Source organism: Neoarius graeffei, chromosome 7 (genome assembly GCF_027579695.1).
Source record: "Neoarius graeffei isolate fNeoGra1 chromosome 7, fNeoGra1.pri, whole genome shotgun sequence".
NCBI classification, from domain to species: Eukaryota; Metazoa; Chordata; class Actinopteri; order Siluriformes; family Ariidae; genus Neoarius; species Neoarius graeffei.
This window is the reverse complement of record NC_083575.1, coordinates 31,514,713-31,536,509: the sequence shown is the minus strand read 5'-3', so window position 1 is coordinate 31,536,509 and position 21,797 is coordinate 31,514,713. Positions and strand designations below refer to the sequence as shown.

Below are 21,797 nucleotides of genomic sequence, written 5' to 3'. Positions count from 1 at the left end.
AACTGTGGCCGGTTCTGCAAGATGCTCAGTAAAACTTACAGCTCATTTCCTTATAATACTGCACTCATTGTACCTGAGACTACTATTTTTTTTTAAAAGTCAAATATTGACTTTGTTTCACTTATTATAGCTTACTGCTGTTTATAGTATTTTTATGTTGAAACATTTCGTTTCATTATTGTTTAAGCCAGCATTTCTTTACATGTGCCTGAGACTTTTGCACAGTACTGTATATTATACTAGTAGTTATTGCCCATGAACCTGATTTCCTCTGAATGGCGTAGTGGAGAGTTGAGTGAACACACGTGATATGTATGTTTTCACTGTGTTCTGTCAAAATGATGTAAATCTCACCCCGCATCTCCTCAGTGACGTAGACTCGGCCCTCGCAGAAGTCTCTGGCGAGGAGCGCTGATTGCGAGGTCCTGTACAATCGAAACTGTCAGGCAAGTGGGGGAGGGGATTCCCCGCTGAGGCTGCGCGCAGTGTGTTAGCGCAAGCATGTAGCCTACGGGAAATGAAAGTGTCTTGGATTAGCACAGTGTGTTAGGACGGGCATGTAGCCTACAGGAAATGAATAGTGTGTTGGATTAGTACTAATCCCATGTTTTGGAAAATTGAAAATGTTGTCTTGGGGCCCCTCTGGGGTGTCACCAATCCATATGCAAACTATAGAGTATGTGCGTCCGGCCATGTCGATTTGCATAAGTGAACAGACAGAGACAGACAGCCTTCCTTTAATAGTATAGATAGATAGATTTTGGGGAGAGAATGGTGGTCTGAGTGGGTGTGCGCGGTCAACTCTGCCTGCATGCTCGCTCGATCTCTGTTTCTGTGCACTCTCGGCTCTGCCTGCCTGCCGTTACATTCTCCGAGTCTGTGATTAGCTGGTTTTATGGCACATTTGTAAAACTATGCCAAGTTCAGCGAGCATGCAAGCAGAGTCGCATGATTGCATGAGCAGCAGTTCAAAAAAGATGTAGTCTGCCGTCTTCACGTGGAAGTATGTGATGATCTTTCCTCTCTCTGGTTAGTTGCTGTCATGTAATAGGGGAGACCTGACTGCAATGTAGACATTGGCCATGAGTAAATTCAGGAGAAAATTGGAGGAAAATAAAAAAAAAGAAAGAAATTTCACTGTGCTTGTATATGTGAGAAGGAAAAAAAAAACCTTCTTGTGTGTGTGAAAATCTTTTTCTTATTCTTCTAATTAAAACCTTTTCTTTTATTCTTTGTAGGAGATGCTAACCGACAAATTAGTGAATATAAATTCAAGCTTTCAAAGGCGGAACAAGAAATGGGTACAATGGAACAAAATGTCAGTTTCTAAAATTGTAATTATAATTGAATCTTATTTGGTATGTTTTCTGGTTAAGAGCAAAAGCATTGAATGTATTTAAACATAGTCTTTTGCTACTGTCATAATTAATATATGACTATTTATACATACATACATATGTAAACACACACAAATGCAATAATTTATAAAGGTTTACATGTTTAGATGTACTGAGCTTGAGCTTTTTTCAATAAAATGTTTTCTTGTAAGAATTAAAGAATATCTAGTCAGAAACATGCTGGTTAGGGTGGAGCTAATTTTTAAAGTTATTATATATGACTATCTTACCACCTAATTATATGTAATATATATATATATCCTGGTGAAATATTAACAAAAATGAAGAAATCTAACTGGTAGCTCAATCAGCATGAAGTTTGGCAGCCAAGCCACAAAGTCCGCCACAATTAAGTACTGCTGTTATTAGAGGTGTTATTCAATATAGGGCCTACAATAATACTACACTGGAATGGATTGGGGCAGCATTAAATAATATCAGTTTGGGGCGTCGTGGCTCAGGTGGATAAGGCACCATACCATAAATCCGGGGACCCGGGTTCGATTCCAGCCCGAGGCCATTTCCCGATCCCTCCCCGTCTCTCTCTCCCGCTCATTTCCTGTCTCTACACTGTCCTATCCAATAAAGGTGCAAAAAGCCCCAAAAAAATCTAAAAAATAATATCAGTTTATTCAGGGTTTATTGCAATGTATACAGTGAAACGTACACTGTGTAATAGTTATACTGTTAATCATTTTAAAAACTGATCACTATGGAGCAAACCGATCTGGCTGATCCCATCCCACAGTGGCTGAAAATATGCTTAGGAAAAAAGCCTCTACCGGCCTTAGGTCTACCTATACCCAGATTGAAGACACTTTTTTTGAGCACCTCTGAAGTCTGGATACAGAACTAGTGCATGGTAAATACGCCACATTAGATTAGATTAGATTAGATTAGATTAGATTAGATTAGATTAGATTAGATTAGATTAGATTAGATTAGATTAGATAAAACTTTATTGATCCCTTTGGGCGGGTTCCCTCAGGGAAATTAAGATTCCAGCAGCATCATTACAGATAAACAGAGAAAAGAAAGAGAGAAAAACTTCTAGATAAATTAAAAATAAATTAAGTATTTACATATACAAATATATAAAAAGAATAAGATATATGTATAAAAAGAAGTTATACATTGCTATAATTGTCAATGTATAATTAAACTGTTTTGTTGAACAATATTTTTGTAATTTACTTTACTGATAAAATATATCAAAAAGAAAGTACCAATAGGCTAAAAAAAAGCCTGTAGAATTTATACTTCTTTTGAATGTGTCTGTGTGCAATTATCCGAATATGTTCTGAATCTGTCGTTCTGTACAATACATACAGATACAGAGCTGCCCAAGAACACGTGTCTAATTTTTCTAAAACTTACTATACACATACACAAAATAAAAGAAAATAAAATTATATAAATCGTACATTAAACAAGAAGCCATCGCAGTGAGCTTTATCAGAGAAATGCAAAGGACTAGAATTGTATACAAACTATGTAATAATATAACTTGCAATTTGTACACATGCCATTATAAATACCCAAAATATTTAATATCTTTGAGCTTTGTACACAATTTACGATTTTATTGCAAATTTGCATAAACTGTGTTACTTTTGTAATCTTTGAGTTGATTGAGCTACCATTAAAATTGAAGAAAGAATGCACAAACTTTGGTTTTTAGTACAAATGGAACGTGTTCAGGGGGTAAGACCAAATAAAATGAATGAAAAACAATTTGTCATTTAAGCTCCACCCTAATGCTGGACCATGCTATTCAAAGTTACTTGGCTTGTAGACTAGCTGTCTTTATATAAATACATAGATTTTAAGCTGAAAATGGATGCATGATATGGTGGCATAGAAGGTAAAACTGGACTGTAATCTTTTGATCTTAATGATGGTTAAATTGCCTTTAATTAATTAAACAATCGTTCTAATACTGTGCACTATTCCCCCTGTAGGTAAACAGACTTGAAGGTCAGGTCTCAAGATACAAAGCAGCAGCTGATAACGCTGAGAAAATTGAAGATGAACTAAAGGCAGAGAAAAGAAAACTTCAAAGGGAGGTAAGGATGCGAGTGAATCTATGATGAAAATACTGTATAATTTCAGAGCTGTTGATGTTCGAGTGTAGCAATAGGAAAGTACACTTTTATTTTTAATTTATTTTAAGAAATACAGTGGGGCAAAAAAGTATTTAGTCAGCCACCAATTGTGCAAGTTCTCCCACTTAAAAAGATGAGAGAGGCCTGTAATTTTCATCATAGGTACACTTCAACTATCAGAGACAGAATGGGGGAAAGAATCTAGGAAATCACACTGTAGGATTTTTAATGACTTAATTGGTAAATTCCTCGGTAAAATAAGTATTTGGTCACCTACAAACAAGCAAGATTTCTGGCTCTCACAGACCTGTAACTTCTTCTTTAAGAGGCTCCTCTGTCCTCCACTCGTTACCTGTATTAATGGCACCTGTTTGAACTTATCAGTATAAAAGACACCTGTCCACAACCTCAAACAGTCACACTCCAAACTCCACTATGGCCAAGACCAAAGAGCTGTCAAAGGACACCAGAAACAAAATTGTAGACCTGCACCAGGCTGGGAAAACTGAATCTGCAATAGGTAAGCAGCTTGGTGTGAAGAAATCAACTGTGGGAGCAATTATTAGAAAATGGAAGACATACAAGACCACTGATAATCTCCCTCGATCTGGGGCTCCACGCAAGATCTCACCCCGTGGGGTCAAAATGATCACAAGAACGGTGAGCAAAAATCCCAGAACCACATGGGGGGACCTAGTGAATGACCTGCAGAGAGCTGGGACCAAAGTAACAAAGGCTCCCATCAGTAACACACTACGCCGCCAGGGACTCAAATCCTGCAGTGCCAGACGTGTCCCCCTGCTTAAGCCAGTACATGTCCAGGCCCGTCTGAAGTTTGCTAAAGAGCATTTGGATGATCCAGAAGAGGATTGGGAGAATGTCATATGGTCAGATGAAACCAAAATAGAACTTTTTGGTAAAAACTCAACTTGTCATGTTTGGAGGAGAAAGAATGCTGAGTTGGATCCAAAGAACACCATACCTACTGTGAAGCATGGGGGTGGAAACATCATGCTTTGGGGCTGTTTTTCTGCAAAGGGACCAGGACGACTGATCCATGTAAAGGAAAGAATGAATGGGGCCATGTATCGTGAGATTTTGAGTGAAAACCTCCTTCCATCAGCAAGGGCATTGAAGATGAAACGTGGCTGGGTCTTTCAGCATGACAATGATCCCAAACACACCGCCCAGGCAACGAAGGAGTGGCTTCGTAAGAAGCATTTCAAGGTCCTGGAGTGGCCTAGCCAGTCTCCAGATCTCAACCCCATAGAAAATCTTTGGAGGGAGTTGAAAGTCCGTGTTGCCCAGCGACAGCCCCAAAACATCACTGCTCTAGAGGAGATCTGCATGGAGGAATGGGCCAAAATACCAGCAACAGTGTGTGAAAACCTTGTGAAGACTTACAGAAAACGTTTGACCTCTGTCATTGCCAGCAAAGGGTATATAACAAAGTATTGAGATGAACTTTTGTTATTGACCAAATACTTATTTTCCACCATAATTTGCAAATAAATTCGTTAAAAATCAGACAGTGTGATTTTCTGGATTTTTTTTTTCTCATTCTGTCTCTCATAGTTGAGGTATACCTCTGATGAACATTACAGGCCTCTCTCATCTTTTTAAGTGGGAGAACTTGCACAGTTGGTGACTGACTAAATACTTTTTTGCCCCACTGTATTTATGTCTACAGCGAAAATGCAGCTCCTAAAAAATAAAGATGTTTATTAATATAATTAAAAACAGGATAATGTAGGTTTTACAATCTTAAAGACAAACTCACAGAAGCTACCATTACCTGCCTGATTTACACCACACATGCAAAACATTTTTATCAAAAACTCATATCCTGCATCCACGTTCTACACTGATGCACAACACCACTCTTGTATAGTTTTTTTCCCCACTGTGCTAATATCTTCTGTTTGTGGAGAATAGCAGTTTGTTTGTTAGAAGCCAGGTAGATGTAGGCTACACCTTTTAAAGTATTTCATATTCTTTTAGCTTCTGCAAATTTAAACTAGGCCTGACATTCATTTTGGGTGATCTGATAAAATAAATACAGTACGGAATGGATGATCCAGTCCCTCACACCACTTTTGGAGGTGGTCAGACAGGATCGTACAACTATAGTCTCCAACAACTCTGCTTAATACATTTCTCAAGTCAAAGTGCTGTTACCTTAAAAACAGTGATGTAAGTAAAAGTGAAATTCATCCAAATAACTGCAAAACTGACTGAATAGTTGTTTTGTAAGCCTCCTGTTAGTGAAAGGGAACCTTTCTAGCTGGTGGCTGAGAAATGGGCTACTGCTAAAATGATTAATTACCAGTGTATCAGTGCAAAACGGAGAGCTGCACAAACATTCCTTTATAATCTGCTTAACTTCATTTGTTTTTTTTTGTTTTTTTTTAACTCATTCTATAGCTGCGTAGCGCGCTGGACAAAATTGAAGAAATGGAGATGACCAACAACCACTTGGTGAAGCGACTGGAGAAGATGAAAGCAAATCGCAATGCTCTCCTCTCTCAGCAGTGATGAGATTAGCCTTGGACACTACATCCTTAACAGCCCTTAAATATCTCAGATTATTCTGCCACACACTGCAATTGCTGCTTCTGCCACCTAACACCTCATATCTATGGGAAATCCAAAAGAAACACTTGGTAGCAACAGCAAATACTTTACATTATTTCACTAAAGATAAAGTTTGATGCACACCTCAGTTTGCCTTGAAGGGAATAAGCATGGTTAAAACTGATTTTTTCCTTTGTTCAACCTGAGGGCTTTTTTTCCCCCGTGGTATTGTGTTTTGAAAGCTTTGTATATCATAGCTTTCATCTGGGTTATATTGTGTGGATTGGGTGCTTGATTCCTCCTAATGTCTTCTGCTTCAGCAATAGGCTGCATGAACGAGTGTAAAAGTGTATTTTAAATTACTTTCACAGAACTGTCCACATTGATATGTGTTTGCAACAATGTGCCTTTGTTCACATGGGAACTAAGGGTTTGCATTATAAAAAAAAAAAAGAAATCGTATTGGTACAGAAAATATTTAATATAGGGATTCAGCCTGATGTGATGGTATTAACCAATTCTCTACTATGGTTTCAATGAGGTTTCAAAAATATTTAAAATAAAAGAGTAAATTGGATTGATGTGTGAATGAAATGAGTGTTTTAGCTACATTTAGGAGTCATTAGAGTTTTTATTTGAAGTAATGGTTCTAAAAATATTTAAAAATGCAAAACAAACATTTCATATGTCCAAGTCTTCCTGATTAAATATTTAAAGCATTGAAAGTTACTGATTACACTTACTGGCCACTTTATTAGTAACACCATACTAATACTGGGTAGGTGTGCAGGTGTAACGAGTAAAGAGGCCATCGAGTGTGTCTGGAAATATTATGGAGGGTTTCATTCAGATTTAGTTTATGTTCTTCAGCAATGTTGTACTGTTTAATTTCTTTTTTGGCTGTATTGAAATGAGTTTGGATTAATTAACATTCACATGGTATGATCACATGATAACCATACAGTCCTCTGAAATATTGGAAGAGCAAGGCCAATTCTTTTATTTTGCTATACAACTGAAGACATTTGGGTTTGAGATCAAAAGATGAATATGAGACGGTTCAACAGAATTTCAGCTTTCACTTCCTGATATTTACATCTAGCTGTGTTAAACAACTTAGAACATGGCACCTTTAGTTTGAACACCATTTTTTTCCCCCCAAGTGATAAAAAAGATTGGAACATGTGATTGACAAGTGTTTCTTGTTGCCCGGGTCTGCCCTGTTAGATTGATTGATCAGTTAATAGCTCTAAATAACTCTTGGTTTGAGTCCTGGGTTTTGCCTGTAAAAACTGCATTTGTTGTTAAAAATGATAATCCAACATGAAGACCGGAGAGCTGTTTATGAAAAGCAAGCCATTTTGAAGCTGAGAAAAGAGGGAAAACCATTACCCAAGCATTGGGCATAGCCAATAGAATGTCCTGAAAAATAAAGAAGCCGCTGGTGTACTAACAGACATCAGACAGGTCGGCCAAGCAAAACAGTAGTAGATGAAAGAAATATTGTGACAGTTGTGAAGAAAAACCCAAAAACAACATTCAGGCCAACAACAACCTCCACAGGGCATGGACGCTAGCAGGGCTTCCACTGTTTGAAGATGACTTCAAGATCAGGAATATAGAGGCCATACCACAAGATCCAAACCACTCATCAGCGAGAATCAGGAGGCCAAATTGGAATTTGCAAAGAAATACACCATTGACCCACAAAAGTCCTGGAACTAACCTCTGCCAAAGTGATGAAAAGGCCAAACTGTGGAGGAAGAAAAGTGCTCATGATTCCAAATATACGAGATCAATGGTCAAGCACAGTGGAGGTGGTGTCATGGCATGGGTTTGCGTGGCTATGGAATACCATTTAAGTCAAAAAGAGAAAACATAAATAAAAAAAAACCCAAGCAAATAAATAAATAGATATGACTGACTATTAAATAAATAAATAAGGCTATGAAATAAATCCTGAAATAAACAAGACATATATATATATATATATATATATATATATATATATATATATATATATATATATATACAACCCCGATTCCAAAAAAGTTGGGACAAAGTACAAATTGTAAATAAAAATGGAATGCAATAATTTACAAATCTCAAAAACTGATATTGTATTCACAATAGAACATAGACAACATATCAAATGTCGAAAGTGAGACATTTTGAAATTTCATGCCAAATATTGGCTCATTTGAAATTTCATGACAGCAACACATCTCAAAAAAGTTGGGACAGGGGCAATAAGAGGCTGGAAAAGTTAAAGGTACAAAAAAGGAACAGCTGGAGGACCAAATTGCAACTCATTAGGTCAATTGGCAATAGGTCATTAACATGACTGGGTATAAAAAGAGCATCTTGGAGTGGCAGCGGCTCTCAGAAGTAAAGATGGGAAGAGGATCACCAATCCCCCTAATTCTGTGTAAAATTGCAAAGAGTTTGAACATATCATCATCATCATCATCTACAGTGCATAATATCATCAAAAGATTCAGAGAGTCTGGAAGAATCTCTGTGCGTAAGGGTCAAGGCCGGAAAACCATACTGGGTGCCCGTGATCTTCGGGCCCTTAGACGGCACTGCATCACATACAGGCATGCTTCTGTATTGGAAATCACAAAATGGGCTCAGGAATATTTCCAGAGAACATTATCTGTGAACACAATTCACCGTGCCATCCGCCGTTGCCAGCTAAAACTCTATAGTTCAAAGAAGAAGCCGTATCTAAACATGATCCAGAAGCGCAGACGTCTTCTCTGGGCCAAGGCTCATTTAAAATGGACTGTGGCAAAGTGGAAAACTGTTCTGTGGTCAGACGAATCAAAATTTGAAGTTCTTTATGGAAATCACGGACGCCGTGTCATTCGGACTAAAGAGGAGAAGGACGACCCAAGTTGTTATCAGCGCTCAGTTCAGAAGCCTGCATCTCTGATGGTATGGGGTTGCATTAGTACGTGTGGCATGGGCAGCTTACGCATCTGGAAAGACACCATCAATGCTGAAAGGTATATCCAGGTTCTAGAGCAACATATGCTCCCATCCAGACGGCGTCTCTTTCAGGGAAGACCTTGCATTTTCCAACATGACAATGCCAAACCACATACTGCATCAATTACAGCATCATGGCTGCGTAGAAGAAGGGTCCGGGTACTGAACTGGCCAGCCTGCAGTCCAGATCTTTCACCCATAGAAAACATTTGGCGCATCATAAAACGGAAGATACGACAAAAAAGACCTAAAACAGTTGAACAACTAGAATCCTACATTAGACAAGAATGGGTTAACATTCCTATCCCTAAACTTGAGCAACTTGTCTCGTCAGTCCCCAGACGTTTACAGACTGTTGTAAAGAGAAAAGGGGATGTCTCACAGTGGTAAACATGGCCTTGTCCCAACTTTTTTGAGATGTGTTGTTGTCATGAAATTTAAAATCACCTAATTTTTCTCTTTAAATGATACATTTTCTCAGTTTAAACATTTGATATGTCATCTATGTTCTATTCTGAATAAAATACAGAATTTTGAAACTTCCACATCATTGCATTCCATTTTTATTTACAATTTGTACTTTGTCCCAACTTTTTTGGAATCGGGGTTGTATATATATGAGTGATTCCACGCTTATGGGTACTGAAATGGGGGCATGAACTCATTTTTAAAAATTCACCTAAAACCATTTCTTTTTTTTTACCATCAGGTCACAAAACATGTAATCTTTAATGAATGATATGTTAAAAGATAACTTTAATTTTCTGAGATGTAATAAAAACATATTTATATGCCAAAGTCAGAACGTAACAGAAGTGTTGTGGACATATATATTCTCAATTTTAACAATGTAGAATTACTTTTTGAAACATAGGAAGGTGATGTTTTAGCAAATATAATTAATAAACATGTGTAGTAGAATAAACATACACATTCTTTCAATAAGATTAACATGGTATATAGCTAGATTGTAATTAATTTGTAACAGACGCGAGATGGACAATCGTAACAGAAGTAATGTAACAGACATCATTTTGGAACTCATAGGCTTGACTTTGGCATAAAATATGTTTTTATTACATCTCAGAAAATTAAAGTTATCTTTTAACATATCATTCATTAAAGATTACATGTTTTGTGACCTGATGGTAAAAAAAGAAATGGTTTTAGGTGAATTTTTAAAAATAAGTTCATGTCCCCATTTCAGTACCCATAAGCGTGGAATCACTCATATTCATATATATATATATATATATATATATATATATATATATATATATATATATATATATGTCAATAAATAAATAGGTTGTTCTTTCAAAATGACATTTCTAAGGGGACTTTTATTTCATAATTCTACATTTGTTTATTTCAGGGGACTTTTATGCTCCAATACTGCATTTATTCCCCAGCTCTTTTTACTTCCATCTGTTCTGTTCAAATAAATGGGGCATGGTTATCTCACAGATTCAGGTCAAAGCACCAGAACAGCAATGTATTAGTGTTGACAATTTTAGTGACATTTCAGTGAGCCAGTAGCAACTTCGGGTGAGAAATTTTTTTTTTTGCCAACAATGCATTGAATCTATATACAGTTAGGTCCATAAATATTTGGACAGAGGCAACATTTTTCTAATTTTGGTTCTGTACATTACCACAATGAATTGTGAATAAAACAATTCAGATGCAGTTGAAGTTCAGACTTTCAGCTTTAATTCAGTGGGTTGAACAAAATGATTGCATAAAAATGTGAGGAACTAAAGCATTTTTTAAACACAATCCCTTCATTTCAGGGGCTCAAAAGTAATTGGACAAATTAAATAATTGTAAATAAAATGTTCATTTCTAATACTTGGTTGAAAACCCTTTGTTGGCAATGACTGCCTGAAGTCTTGAACTGACGGACATCACCAGACGCTGTGTTTCCTCCTTTTTAATGCTCTGCCAGGCCTTTACTGCAGCGGTTTTCAGTTGCTGTCTGTTTGTGGGCCTTTCTGTCTGAAGTTTAGTCTTTAACAAGTGAAATGCATGCTCAATTGGGTTGAGATCAGGTGACTGACTTGGCCATTCAAGAATATTCCACTTCTTTGCTTTAATAAACTCCTGGGTTGCTTTGGCTTTATGTTTTGGGTCATTGTATTATGAAACGCCGACCAATCAGTTTGGCTGGATTTGAGCACACAGTATGTCTCTGAATACCTCAGAATTCATCCGGCTGCTTCTGTCCTGTGTCACATCATCAATAAACACTAGTGACCCAGTGCCACTGGCAGCCATGCATGCCCAAGCCATCACACTGCCTCCGCCGTGTTTTACAGATGATGTGGTATGCTTTGGATCATGAGCTGTACCACACCTTCACCATACTTTTTTCTTTCCATCATTCTGGTAGAGGTTGATCTTGGTTTCATCTGTCCAAAGAATGTTCTTCCAGAACTGTGCTGGCTTTTTTAGATGTTTTTTTTAGCAAAGTCCAATCTAGCCTTTTTATTCTTGAGGCTTATAAGTGGCTTGCACCATGCAGTGAACCCTCTGTATTTATTTTCATGCAGTCTTCTCTTTATGGTAGATTTAGATATTGATAGGCCTACTTCCTTGAGAGTGTTGTTCACTTGGTTGGCTGTTGTGAAGGGGTTTCTCTTCACCATGGAAATTATTCTGCGATCATCCACCACTGTTGTCTTCTGTGAGTGTCCAGGTCTTTTTGCATTGATGAGTTCACCAGTGCTTTCTTTCTTTCTCAGGATGTACCAAACTGTAGATTTTGCCACTCCTAATATTGTAGCAATTTCTCAGATGGGGTTTTTCTGTTTTCGCAGCTTAAGGATGGCTTGTTTTACCTGCATGGAGAGCTCCTTTGACCGCATGTTTTCTTCACAGCAAAATCTAAATGCAAGCACCACACCTCAAATCAACTCCAGGCCTTTTATCTGCTTAATTGAGAATGACATAACGAAGGAATTGCCCACACCTGCCCATGAAATAGCCTTTGAGTCAATTGTCCAATTACTTTTGGTCCCTTTAAAAACAGGGTGGCACATGTTAAGGAGCTGAAACTCCTAAACCCTTCATCCAGTTTTAATGTGGATACCCTCAAATGAAAGCTGAAAGTCTGGACTTTATGTCCATGTCCATTATATAACTATAACTTGAAAATGTTTCAGTAAACAGGTAAAAAAACAAAATTTGTGTCAGTGTCCAAATATATATGGACCTAACTGTATGCAAGCTGTTGTGCGGACAGTATGAAAGACCTCAGTGGGCTCCAGGATACCATGCTATCCTTAGCAGATCATATTGATCAAAATGGTTTATCAGTGGATACTATTTTGGCCTGTACTGAAGCTTTTATATGTGATACCTCAGGGGTGCCAGATTCAGATTTTATTGCGTGAAAAATCCTATTGTTTTCCCTTTTCCACAACCGTCTTGCTAGCAATTTGTGTGGTTTATCCCCAAATTCAAAATATGTCCGTTTTGGAAAATGAAAAATTTTTTCTAAAAGTATTTTATTGAGTTTGTATTTGAGACCTGAGATTTTGTTATCTATCTCAGTGGATAGTTGGGCAGCATTTTCTACATCTACAACCCTAAATCAGGAAAAAGTTGGGACGGTATGGTGAAAGTGAAAGTAAATCTGAAAACAATGATTTCTAAACCTCAAACAATCCGAAACTTGGACACAATGGTTGTTCCAACAGGACAGTGACCCCAAATACACATCAAAAGTTGGTTGTGGAATGGATAATGCAGGCTAACATTAAGCTTAAAACCAGTCCTGGGGGCGTCGTGGCTCAGGTGGATAAGGCGCCATACCATAAATCCGGGGGCCCGGGTTCGATTCCGACCTGAGGTCATTTCCCGATCCCTCCCCATCTCTCTCTCCCACTAATTTCCTGTCTCTACACTGTCCTATCGAATAAAGGTGAAAAAAGCCCAAAAAAAATCTTTAAAAAAAAAACCAGTCCTGACTTCAACCCTATCGAAAATATGTGGACTGTGTTTAAAAGTATGTGGAAATACACAAATTTACTTGAATGCTTTCATTTCTGCCAAGAAGAGTGGTCAAATATCCAATCAGAATTGTGCAAGAAGCTTGATGATGGCTGGTCAAGGTGAAACTTACTAAGGGACATGCAATCAAATGTTAGGTGTGCTGTATGAAAAATTTCGACCCTGTGTTGATTTCATAAAGCCCAAAATAAATTAAAATTTGCTTTTTTCTATTAAAGATGTATGTTGCTACAGAACAAGAACAGTTCAAAGAAATCATTGAAAGCCCTAAATTGCCATGACATTCATATCCATGATGACATTCATGTCCCTGTATGTAAACTTCTGACCACAACTGTATTACGTCACTGTAGCCATAGGAGTATCGGGCTTCTGTAATATTTCCTGATGCACTGCCATTTATCATTAAGAGATATAGTCTAGGAAGCACTCCTCCCCAACCTCCACCCCCTCTAGTCCCAAAGGAACAAATACAAGAACAAAAACACTCATCTTCTCCTGAACAAACCTATAGTTGAACTTCTGGAAGTGGGACTTCGCCCTCTTTCCCAGAAGTCCAAACTCTCTACCAATTCTTAATCACTATCACACCGTCCTTCGGCTGTAGCTCCATGGTTGTTTAATGAGCCCAAAACCAAAATGTATGTAGATTAACTTAAAATAAAAAATAAAATAAATTTATTCATATAGTGCTTTTAACAATAAGGTAAATCCCCTGCAAATCACCAGATTTCAGGAAATGTTCCTGCCTGACCATTCCAGAATTGTAAGGTGGCGTGGCTCGAATGATTCCTGAAACTTTCATGCATCTAGGTTAAGTAGTTCAAAACTTATAGCTTATGGAACTTCAGAGTTTTTCTGTTGCACTTTTTTGTGGTAAAATTTGAGCCACGCCCCCTTATTCATGCCCCTATATCTCAAAAACTAAAAAAGATATAAGACTGAAATTTTGCACACTGTTTATTGGGCCTAATAACATTTAATCTTTGGAAGTATGAAACAAATCCAGTATGGTCAGTTGGGAGGCCTTCGGTGATATCACATGGATTGACCCAGTAGACACTGTCACAAAGCAGCTTTACAGAAAAATATAAATTTTCTTCTTCTTCTTTCAGCTGCTCCCTGTAGGGGTCGCCACAGTGGATCTGTTCCGCATATTTGATTTTGCGTAGTTTTTACACCGGATGCCCTTCGTAACACAACCCTCCCCAATCTATCTGGGCTTGGGACCGGCACTAAGCATGCACTGGCTTGTGCAACCCCAGTGGCTAGGTACTTTACCTAATCTGTATGTCTTTGAACTGTGGGGGAAACCAGAGCACCTGGAGGAAACCCGCACAGATACGGGGAGAACATACAAACTCCATACAGAAAGGCCCCTGTTGGCTGTTTCGTGAGGCGATAGTGCACCACTGTGCTGCCCAGAAAAATATAGAATTTAAACATATGAATTAATCATTTTTTTCCTGGGGATAATTTAATAGGGGCGGCACGGTGGTGTAGTGGTTAGCACTGTCGCCTCACAGCAAGAAGGTCCGGGTTCGAGCCCCGGGGCCGGCGAGGGCCTTTCTGTGTGGAGTTTGCATGTTCTCCCCGTGTCCGTGTGGGTTTCCTCCGGGTGCTCCGGTTTCCCCCACAGTCCAAAGACATGCAGGTTAGGTTAACTGGTGACTCTAAATTGACCGTAGGTGTGAATGTGAGTGTGAATGGTTGTCTGTGTCTATGTGTCGGCCCTGTGATGACCTGGCGACTTGTCCAGGGTGTACCCCGCCTTTCGCCCGTAGTCAGCTGGGATAGGCTCCAGCTTGCCCGCGACCCTGTAGAACAGGATAAAGCAGCTAGAGATGAGATGAGATGAGACCACTTATTTGGATTGAATTCCTCTGTTAGTGTTATTTTCTCTGTTGTGTAAAACTTGTCAGCTTGGCCTCTTACCATCAAGTTTAGTGTGTTTGTGTGTGTGGACTGTCCAATAACACACACTAAAGCAACTGTTAACATAGTGCAGGCCCAACTATATAGATAGATTCAATACCAGAGATACATTAGTGAACTCAGCATACTAGGCCAACAAACTTTGTAAAGAATACTAATAATACCAGTAAATAAAGAATGCAATTTTTAACCTTCAACATAAACCTTCGTCAAGGGCCACTCTGTATGGTCACCTACACGAAGATCTCATTAAAGTCCTCATTCTCAGTCTTTCTCCCCAGCTCCCATTTGGAAATTCTGCATTATTCAGAGGTCCAGCATGGAAAATCCTTATTATCAGACTTATCTGGAGGTCCAAAATGGCATTCCACATACTGATGAGCCGCCTCTGAATCTGAAATGAAAAGAAAATCAGTCAATCAATCTCGGACCGATTGTGTGACACTTGGATGGGTTTAAAAAAAAAAAAAGTAGTCCAAATCTGACTCTGGGTTTGCAGTGTAGCATCTTCCTGGCCAATGTGAATGCAGCTCTGTGCCTAATCACTTCAGTCTCTGAAGATTTGGATTCGTTGTCTGAGGATTGTTAAATGCTAGGTGGACATTGTTTTCTGCACTGTTTTCATAAATGTGACAATAGTGTATCCTCTGCAATCGAGTGTTGCCGTGGCTGATTGTCACCAGGCCATGTCCACAGGGCTCTGTGAGCTCAGTCCATCAATCACTGCGATTCTTCTAGGTTCAGTGCCTCTTTTAACATCTGAGCTATAAAGTCCCTTGGGTTTTGGCCATTTTCTTTCCCCTCCTTTCTTCCAGCCACTCTGAAGTTCTGTCGCTTCAGACAACCCTCTAGGTCTAGGCATTTTCCTGAGAGTTTTTCCACTTGCTCACAAAGTTTCTTAACTTTGTTTTCTAGCTCCTGCAGCACGTCCGAAGAGCCTCTAGCCATGTCAGCTCCTTCAAAGTTTGGTTTTGTGCATCCATCTGTGTCAGTTTTGCCATTGCTATCACCCCTCTCAACACGGTGGTCACTTCTGATATCTTAGCCTCGATTTTGTTATAAATCTCTGACTTGACACGCATCACCTCTGAGCAATGCAACACTATAGCCCCCAGCACATCATTGTTGTCCGCTGTCCGAGTGGTTCCTCCCACGTTTTCTTCTTTGGTTGAGCCTGTTTTGTCATTTGAGTCCAACTTTGCATTACTTTTTTTTTGGGGGGGGGCAGTTGCCCACAGTTTTCTTTCTTCTTCCATTTGCTTCCTTGGTAAATTTATTAAGTACAGTATATTTAGTATATTAAGTATAATTAGTAAGTACAGCCACTCATCCATCCTGATGCTTATCACTTCACTTCTGTGGAAAGATGGCCCCATAAGGACAGTCTAAACAGACACTTGGAAGACGGCTCTGGACACTTACAGTAATGCATTTATGTCTGAGGACTACAACTGACATGATAACTATAGGACTGCAGTTGTCATGAACAGTTTTGCACCCAAGTCTCCATCAATGAACGGTTGATAAATTCAACAAAATAGACTTCATGTGAAAACTATAATGAATTTCCTGGTTACACAGTTGTACTTTTTGACCATATAGGACACAGTTATAAAAGTGAGTTATATATAATCATTCGATCTATTATCATCCAAATGAGGATGGGTTCCCTTGTGAGTCTGGTTCCTCTCAAGGTTTCTTCCTCATCCCTCTAACTCAGGGACTTTTTTCCTTACCACCATCACCTCAGGCTTACTCATCAGGGATAACTTTATTAGGGATAAATGTTGTAATTCATACGTTTAAAATCTTTACTTTTCTGTAAAGCTGCTTTGCAACAATGTCTATTATTAAAAGTGTTATACAAATAAATTGACTTGACTTGTTAAGTCAGCACTTTGTGTGGTTTTGTCAAAATGGAATTGTATACTAAAATCTGCTGGAGCTACCTGGTTGTGCATCAAACCCACTCATTGCTCAACCGCATCCCCATTTTTCAGAAAATTAATATCAGAAAGGATATCAGCCAAAGGTAATTAAACCATATGGTGAAAAGATGCACTCGAGGACTCAGGAATTGTACTATTGTAATTGTATAACAACCTTTACTCTGTTCCCTACACGTGAATGTAGAAACCAAAAGGTAAATTTATTTATTATATTTCAGTGGTAATCCAGCACTGTAGCACCACCATCAGGCCAGTGCTGGTCCCTGTACTTCCCTGGGCAGCAAAGGAAATTCTGCACCAAGTTACAATTTGGTGCTTTTGTTTCAATTTGGTGTGACTTATGGTTTGGGCTGACCATTGTGTTTTAAATAATAATAATAACTAGAAAAGGGCATTTCCTTGACAAAATGCATGTGATGGCTGTTTAATGCAAACAAGAAAGGAAGCAATTGAGAAAGGAAATGTGAACGAATAACAAGGGTGTGCTTTGTTTCTGCAGTTGAATCTACAAACAAAGTTTGGCAGTTCTACCTTAAAACCTGAAGGAGTGGCAAAAATCAGTGGTTTGCATGGAAAGATGGAGGAGTGAAAAAGAATGGAAATGTCAGATGGTTTACGGTTATTTAGCACAAGTCTTTTAGCACAAACCTATGTTCTTTAGCACAAGATCCAAGAACACAATATTTATTAGGACTACTTACTGATCATGTTTAAAGATGTTTGATAGAGTTTTTTTAAATGAAAGTTGCCAAGATTCCGATTGAAAATGGGCAATTGTATTTTCCCACTCCGCCATCTTGAAACCACCATGTTTGATATGAAAACAGTAATGTGATATCGAATGGACTTTGAGTAAATTTTTAGAAATTGATTCCGCTCTTAGCAAAACACATGCTGTCAAGCAGGGCAAGAGACATAATCCCCTTCTCACCTTCTTCTTCTCACCATACGCCAGGTAGATGATTGGTTCATCTGTCAGCTAGACGTCACTCCTCACAATCTGTCGCCATCTTGTTCTGTCTTCATATATCCGTTCTTCATCCACTTGTTCCATCTCTAGGCCTCTCCTCTCCAGTCCGTCCTTCACTCCCTCCATCCATCTCTTCCTCGGCCTGCCAACAGGTCTTCTTCCTTGTGGCGTCCACTCTAGGTATTTTCTTGGTTTTCTGTCTTCCTCCATTCTTTTAACGTGTCCATACCATCTCAGTTTTGATTTTTCCAATTCCTCTAACAGTGATATAATTCCTAGTTCCTCTCTTATTCTATCATTCCTCATTTTGTCTCTTCTTGTTACCCCTCTTATTAGTCTTAGAACTCTCATTTCGGCAGCTTGTACCTTGGACTTGGTCTTGGTGGTCAGTGTCCAACATTCCGCAGCATATGTTAATATTGGTTTTAATATGGTTTTATATATTATTATCTTGCATTTTCTAGGTACGTATTTATCTTTTAGTATCGGATACAGCATGTTTACATTGGCATTATACTTTTCTATCCTTTTATTGAGTTCCACCTCTTGCTCATTTCTTTCATTAAAGTATACTCCTAGATATGTATAATTTTCTCCTTGCATAAGTTGATGTTCCCCTGCCCTGATGTTTAACTCCTCTCTTCTGCGTCCTACAAACATCACTTCAGTTTTATTTTTATTCATTTTCAAACCATTTCTTTCTAGCCCTGTACTCCATCTCTCTATCTCCTCCTGTAGCTGATCTGCCGTGTCAGCTATCACAGCCACGTCATCTGCATAAACAAAAGTTTCTACATCTGTTCTTTCTTCGCAAATGTGTCTTAGACATTTGTCCATATATATAATGAACAACAGAGGGGAGAGCACTCCTCCTTGCCTTACCCCTGTTTTAACATCAAACCAGTTGCTATCCACTTGACTGTTCTTTACCTTATTTCTACATTCTTTATACATGCTCTTGATTATTCTCACTAATTTAGGTTGTATGCCATAATGTTCATCTTTCAGAATCTTCCAAAGTCTTTCCCTGTTGATTCTGTCAAATGCCTTTTCTAGATCTATAAAGGCCAAGTATTTATTTTGGTTCCATTCCCATCCTTTCTCTAACAACATTTTTAGGGCAAACACCAAGTCAACAGTACTTCTTCCAGGTCTAAAGCCATGCTGCCAGTTTCCTATCTTATCCTCCACCTGTATTCTCAGTCTGTTCTCAATTATTCTTTCATATATCTTTCCTGCATGTGTTAGTAGTGTTATTCCCCTGTAGTTCTTGCAATCTGTTTTATTTCCCTTTTTCTTATAAATTGGACATATTATACCATACTGCCACTCATCTGGTGTTTCTTCTTGCTCATAAGCCAAGTTGTATATATATGTTAACCATCTAATCATTTCATTTCCGCCCGCCTTGTATATTTCAACTGGTATTCCGTCCTCCCCGGCTGCCTTCCCATTCTTCATTCTGCTGAGTGCCGTTCTCACCTCCTGTTCGTTGATACTTGCTGTTTCTTCCTCTTCCGCTGCTTCTTCCTCTCCCTCAGCTTCATATTGCAACTCCTCTTCTACATTTAACAATTGTTCAAAATATTCCTTCCAACGCTCCGCAATTTTTTTCTTCCTCTACTAGTAAGGTTCCATTTTCATCGTTGATAGCATATGTTTTTCCTCCGTCACCTCTTCTGTAATTTTTAGCCATACTGTACAACAACTTTTTCGTTCCGTTTACATCTTCTTCTAAGTCTCTTCCGATCTTCTCCCAAGCCTCTCTCTTACATCTCTTTTTTACATCTTCAACTGTTTTCCTCTCAGCTATATATGCTGCTCTATCATGTGACTGCCTTGTCTTCATCCATCTCCGGAAAGCCTGCATTTTTCGTCTAATAACCTCCTTAAGCTCTTCTGTCCACCAAGGTGTTTGTTTCTTCTTTGTTCCTTTTATGGTTTTTGTACCCAACGTTTCAGTGCATATCTGCATTAGTGTTCCTCTAAGTGTTTCCCACTGTGCATTCACCTGGTCTTCTCTCTGTGTTCTTGCATAGTTTTCAACTTTGTTCTGTATTTCTCTTTTCTTATTTTCATCTTTCAGGTTTTCCAGCTTGAGTCTCAGTCTACCTTGTCTTGCATTCTGTTTTGGCTTTGTCAAATTTAGCTTAGCCACCACTAGCCGGTGATCTGAGTCTGCTGATACAGATGGTATGGCTTTTACATCTTTAAACATATTCTTTTTATTTGTGATAAATAAGTCTATCATCGATCTTCTTGTATACCTCAACTCCTCTTGGTTCCACCCATACCAGGTCCACTTATGCGATTCTTGATGCTCATAGAATGTGTTCATAATGGCAGCATTGTTTACTAAGCAGAAATCCAATATTCTTCTACCATCGTCGTTTCTATCTCCAATACCATGTGCTCCAACAACTCCCTCATAGCCATCTCTCTCCCTTCCCACATGCCCATTCCAATCTCCCATCACTATCATGTTTTCTCCATGCTTTGCCTCGTCTACCATCTCTTGTAGTTCCTCATAAAAACTCTCCTTCTCTTCCAATGGCCTTCCAGTCTGGGGTGCATAAACTTGTATAAGACTGATGCTGTAATTCGTCAATTTTAAGGATATATTGATCTTTCTTCCTCCTCTTCGTCTCACACTGTCTACTCTTTCTGCTATGTTGGGAGCCAGCATGAATGCTACACCGTGCCTACCGTCCTCTTCACCACTGTATATCAGCTTGTAGTTGTCATGCAATATTTTCTCACCATTGCCTCTAAGTCTTGTCTCACACATCCCAAGAATCTCTAATTTATGCATTTTCATCATTTCTATAATTTCCTCTTCCTTTTCTCTAAGAGTAGAGACATTTATGGTTGCCGCTCTGATCGTTCGCCGTTTCCGTTGAGAGTGTTCGTTGTAGTTCCAGTTCATCAACTCACGCGCCCGTTGCCCAAGGGGCGGCGTGTATGTGCATCGTGTATGTCCATCCGGAGTGTCGTCTTGCGTTTCTTGAGCACGTGGTTCTTCTTCCCCGCCGGCTTGCTAGGCCTGTCGCAGGTTGTGCGACCCTGTCAATTTGTACCTTCCAAACACTGCTCCCCGAAGGTTACAGGTCCCCTGATATGAGACCCGAGCATTTGTGTTTGGTTGGAACCAGCCCCCACACCTCTACAAGGTTAAAACAGGATCTTGCGACAGTGGGATATCAGCCCCTGCCGCCGTGGGGGACATAATCCCCCAGTTAATTAATTTGGCAAACACGTAATAATTGACAATTAGTTGAATTTGTGATATCAGAAGTGACTGAAGTTATCTATGAAGGTGCCCACAATTCAAGGTTTGTTGTGGCTTAACTACAAATATCCAAAGACACCAAATAATCGGATTTTCAGTCCACGTTTCAGGGATCAACAACTGATCCTTAACATGCACAGCAGCAGAAATTCCAGCTTCCAGTCCCTAAGCAATCATCCTAAACCCCTTCCTATATCAAGATGAGGGTTTGTTTGTTTTTTCCCAATTATTGTGACCATAATCCAGAGTTGTGCTAAGAGACTTTAGAACTTGTGCTAAAAGACTTGTGCTAAATAACCAGATACCAGGTCAGATACATGAGTGCCATCCGTCTCATCTCATCTCCTCTAGCCGCTTTATCCTTCTACAGGGTCACAGGCAAGCTGGAGCCTATCCCAGCTGACTACGGGCGAAAGGCGGGGTACACCCTGGACAAGTCGCCAGGTCATCACAGGGCTGACACATGGACACAGACAACCATTCACACTCACATTCACACCTACGGTCAATTTAGAGTTACCAGTTAACCTAACCTGCATGTCTTTGGACTGTGGGGGAAACCGGAGCACC

The 21,797-nt window shown here is 39.1% G+C and overlaps 1 protein-coding gene across 11 annotated transcripts in view; it reads left to right on the top strand.

The window, feature by feature from the left end:
- The window catches only part of lrrfip2 (leucine rich repeat (in FLII) interacting protein 2), a 240,862-nt gene extending 232,849 nt beyond the window's left edge, over positions 1–8,013 (top strand). For 5 of the 11 annotated variants that reach the window (XM_060925512.1, XM_060925513.1, XM_060925509.1 and 2 more), the window contains 3 exons: positions 1,239–1,318; positions 3,359–3,463; positions 5,927–8,008. In XM_060925512.1, coding sequence (XP_060781495.1) covers positions 1,239–1,318; positions 3,359–3,463; positions 5,927–6,037 — 296 coding nt within the window. In that variant the 3' untranslated portion in view covers positions 6,038–8,008. Of the gene's footprint in view, positions 1–1,238; positions 1,319–3,358; positions 3,464–5,926 lie in introns of all 11 variants that reach the window. The other 6 variants (XM_060925508.1, XM_060925518.1, XM_060925517.1 and 3 more) reach the window with 6 other exon arrangements.
- The last annotated feature ends 13,784 nt before the right edge of the window (positions 8,014–21,797 follow it).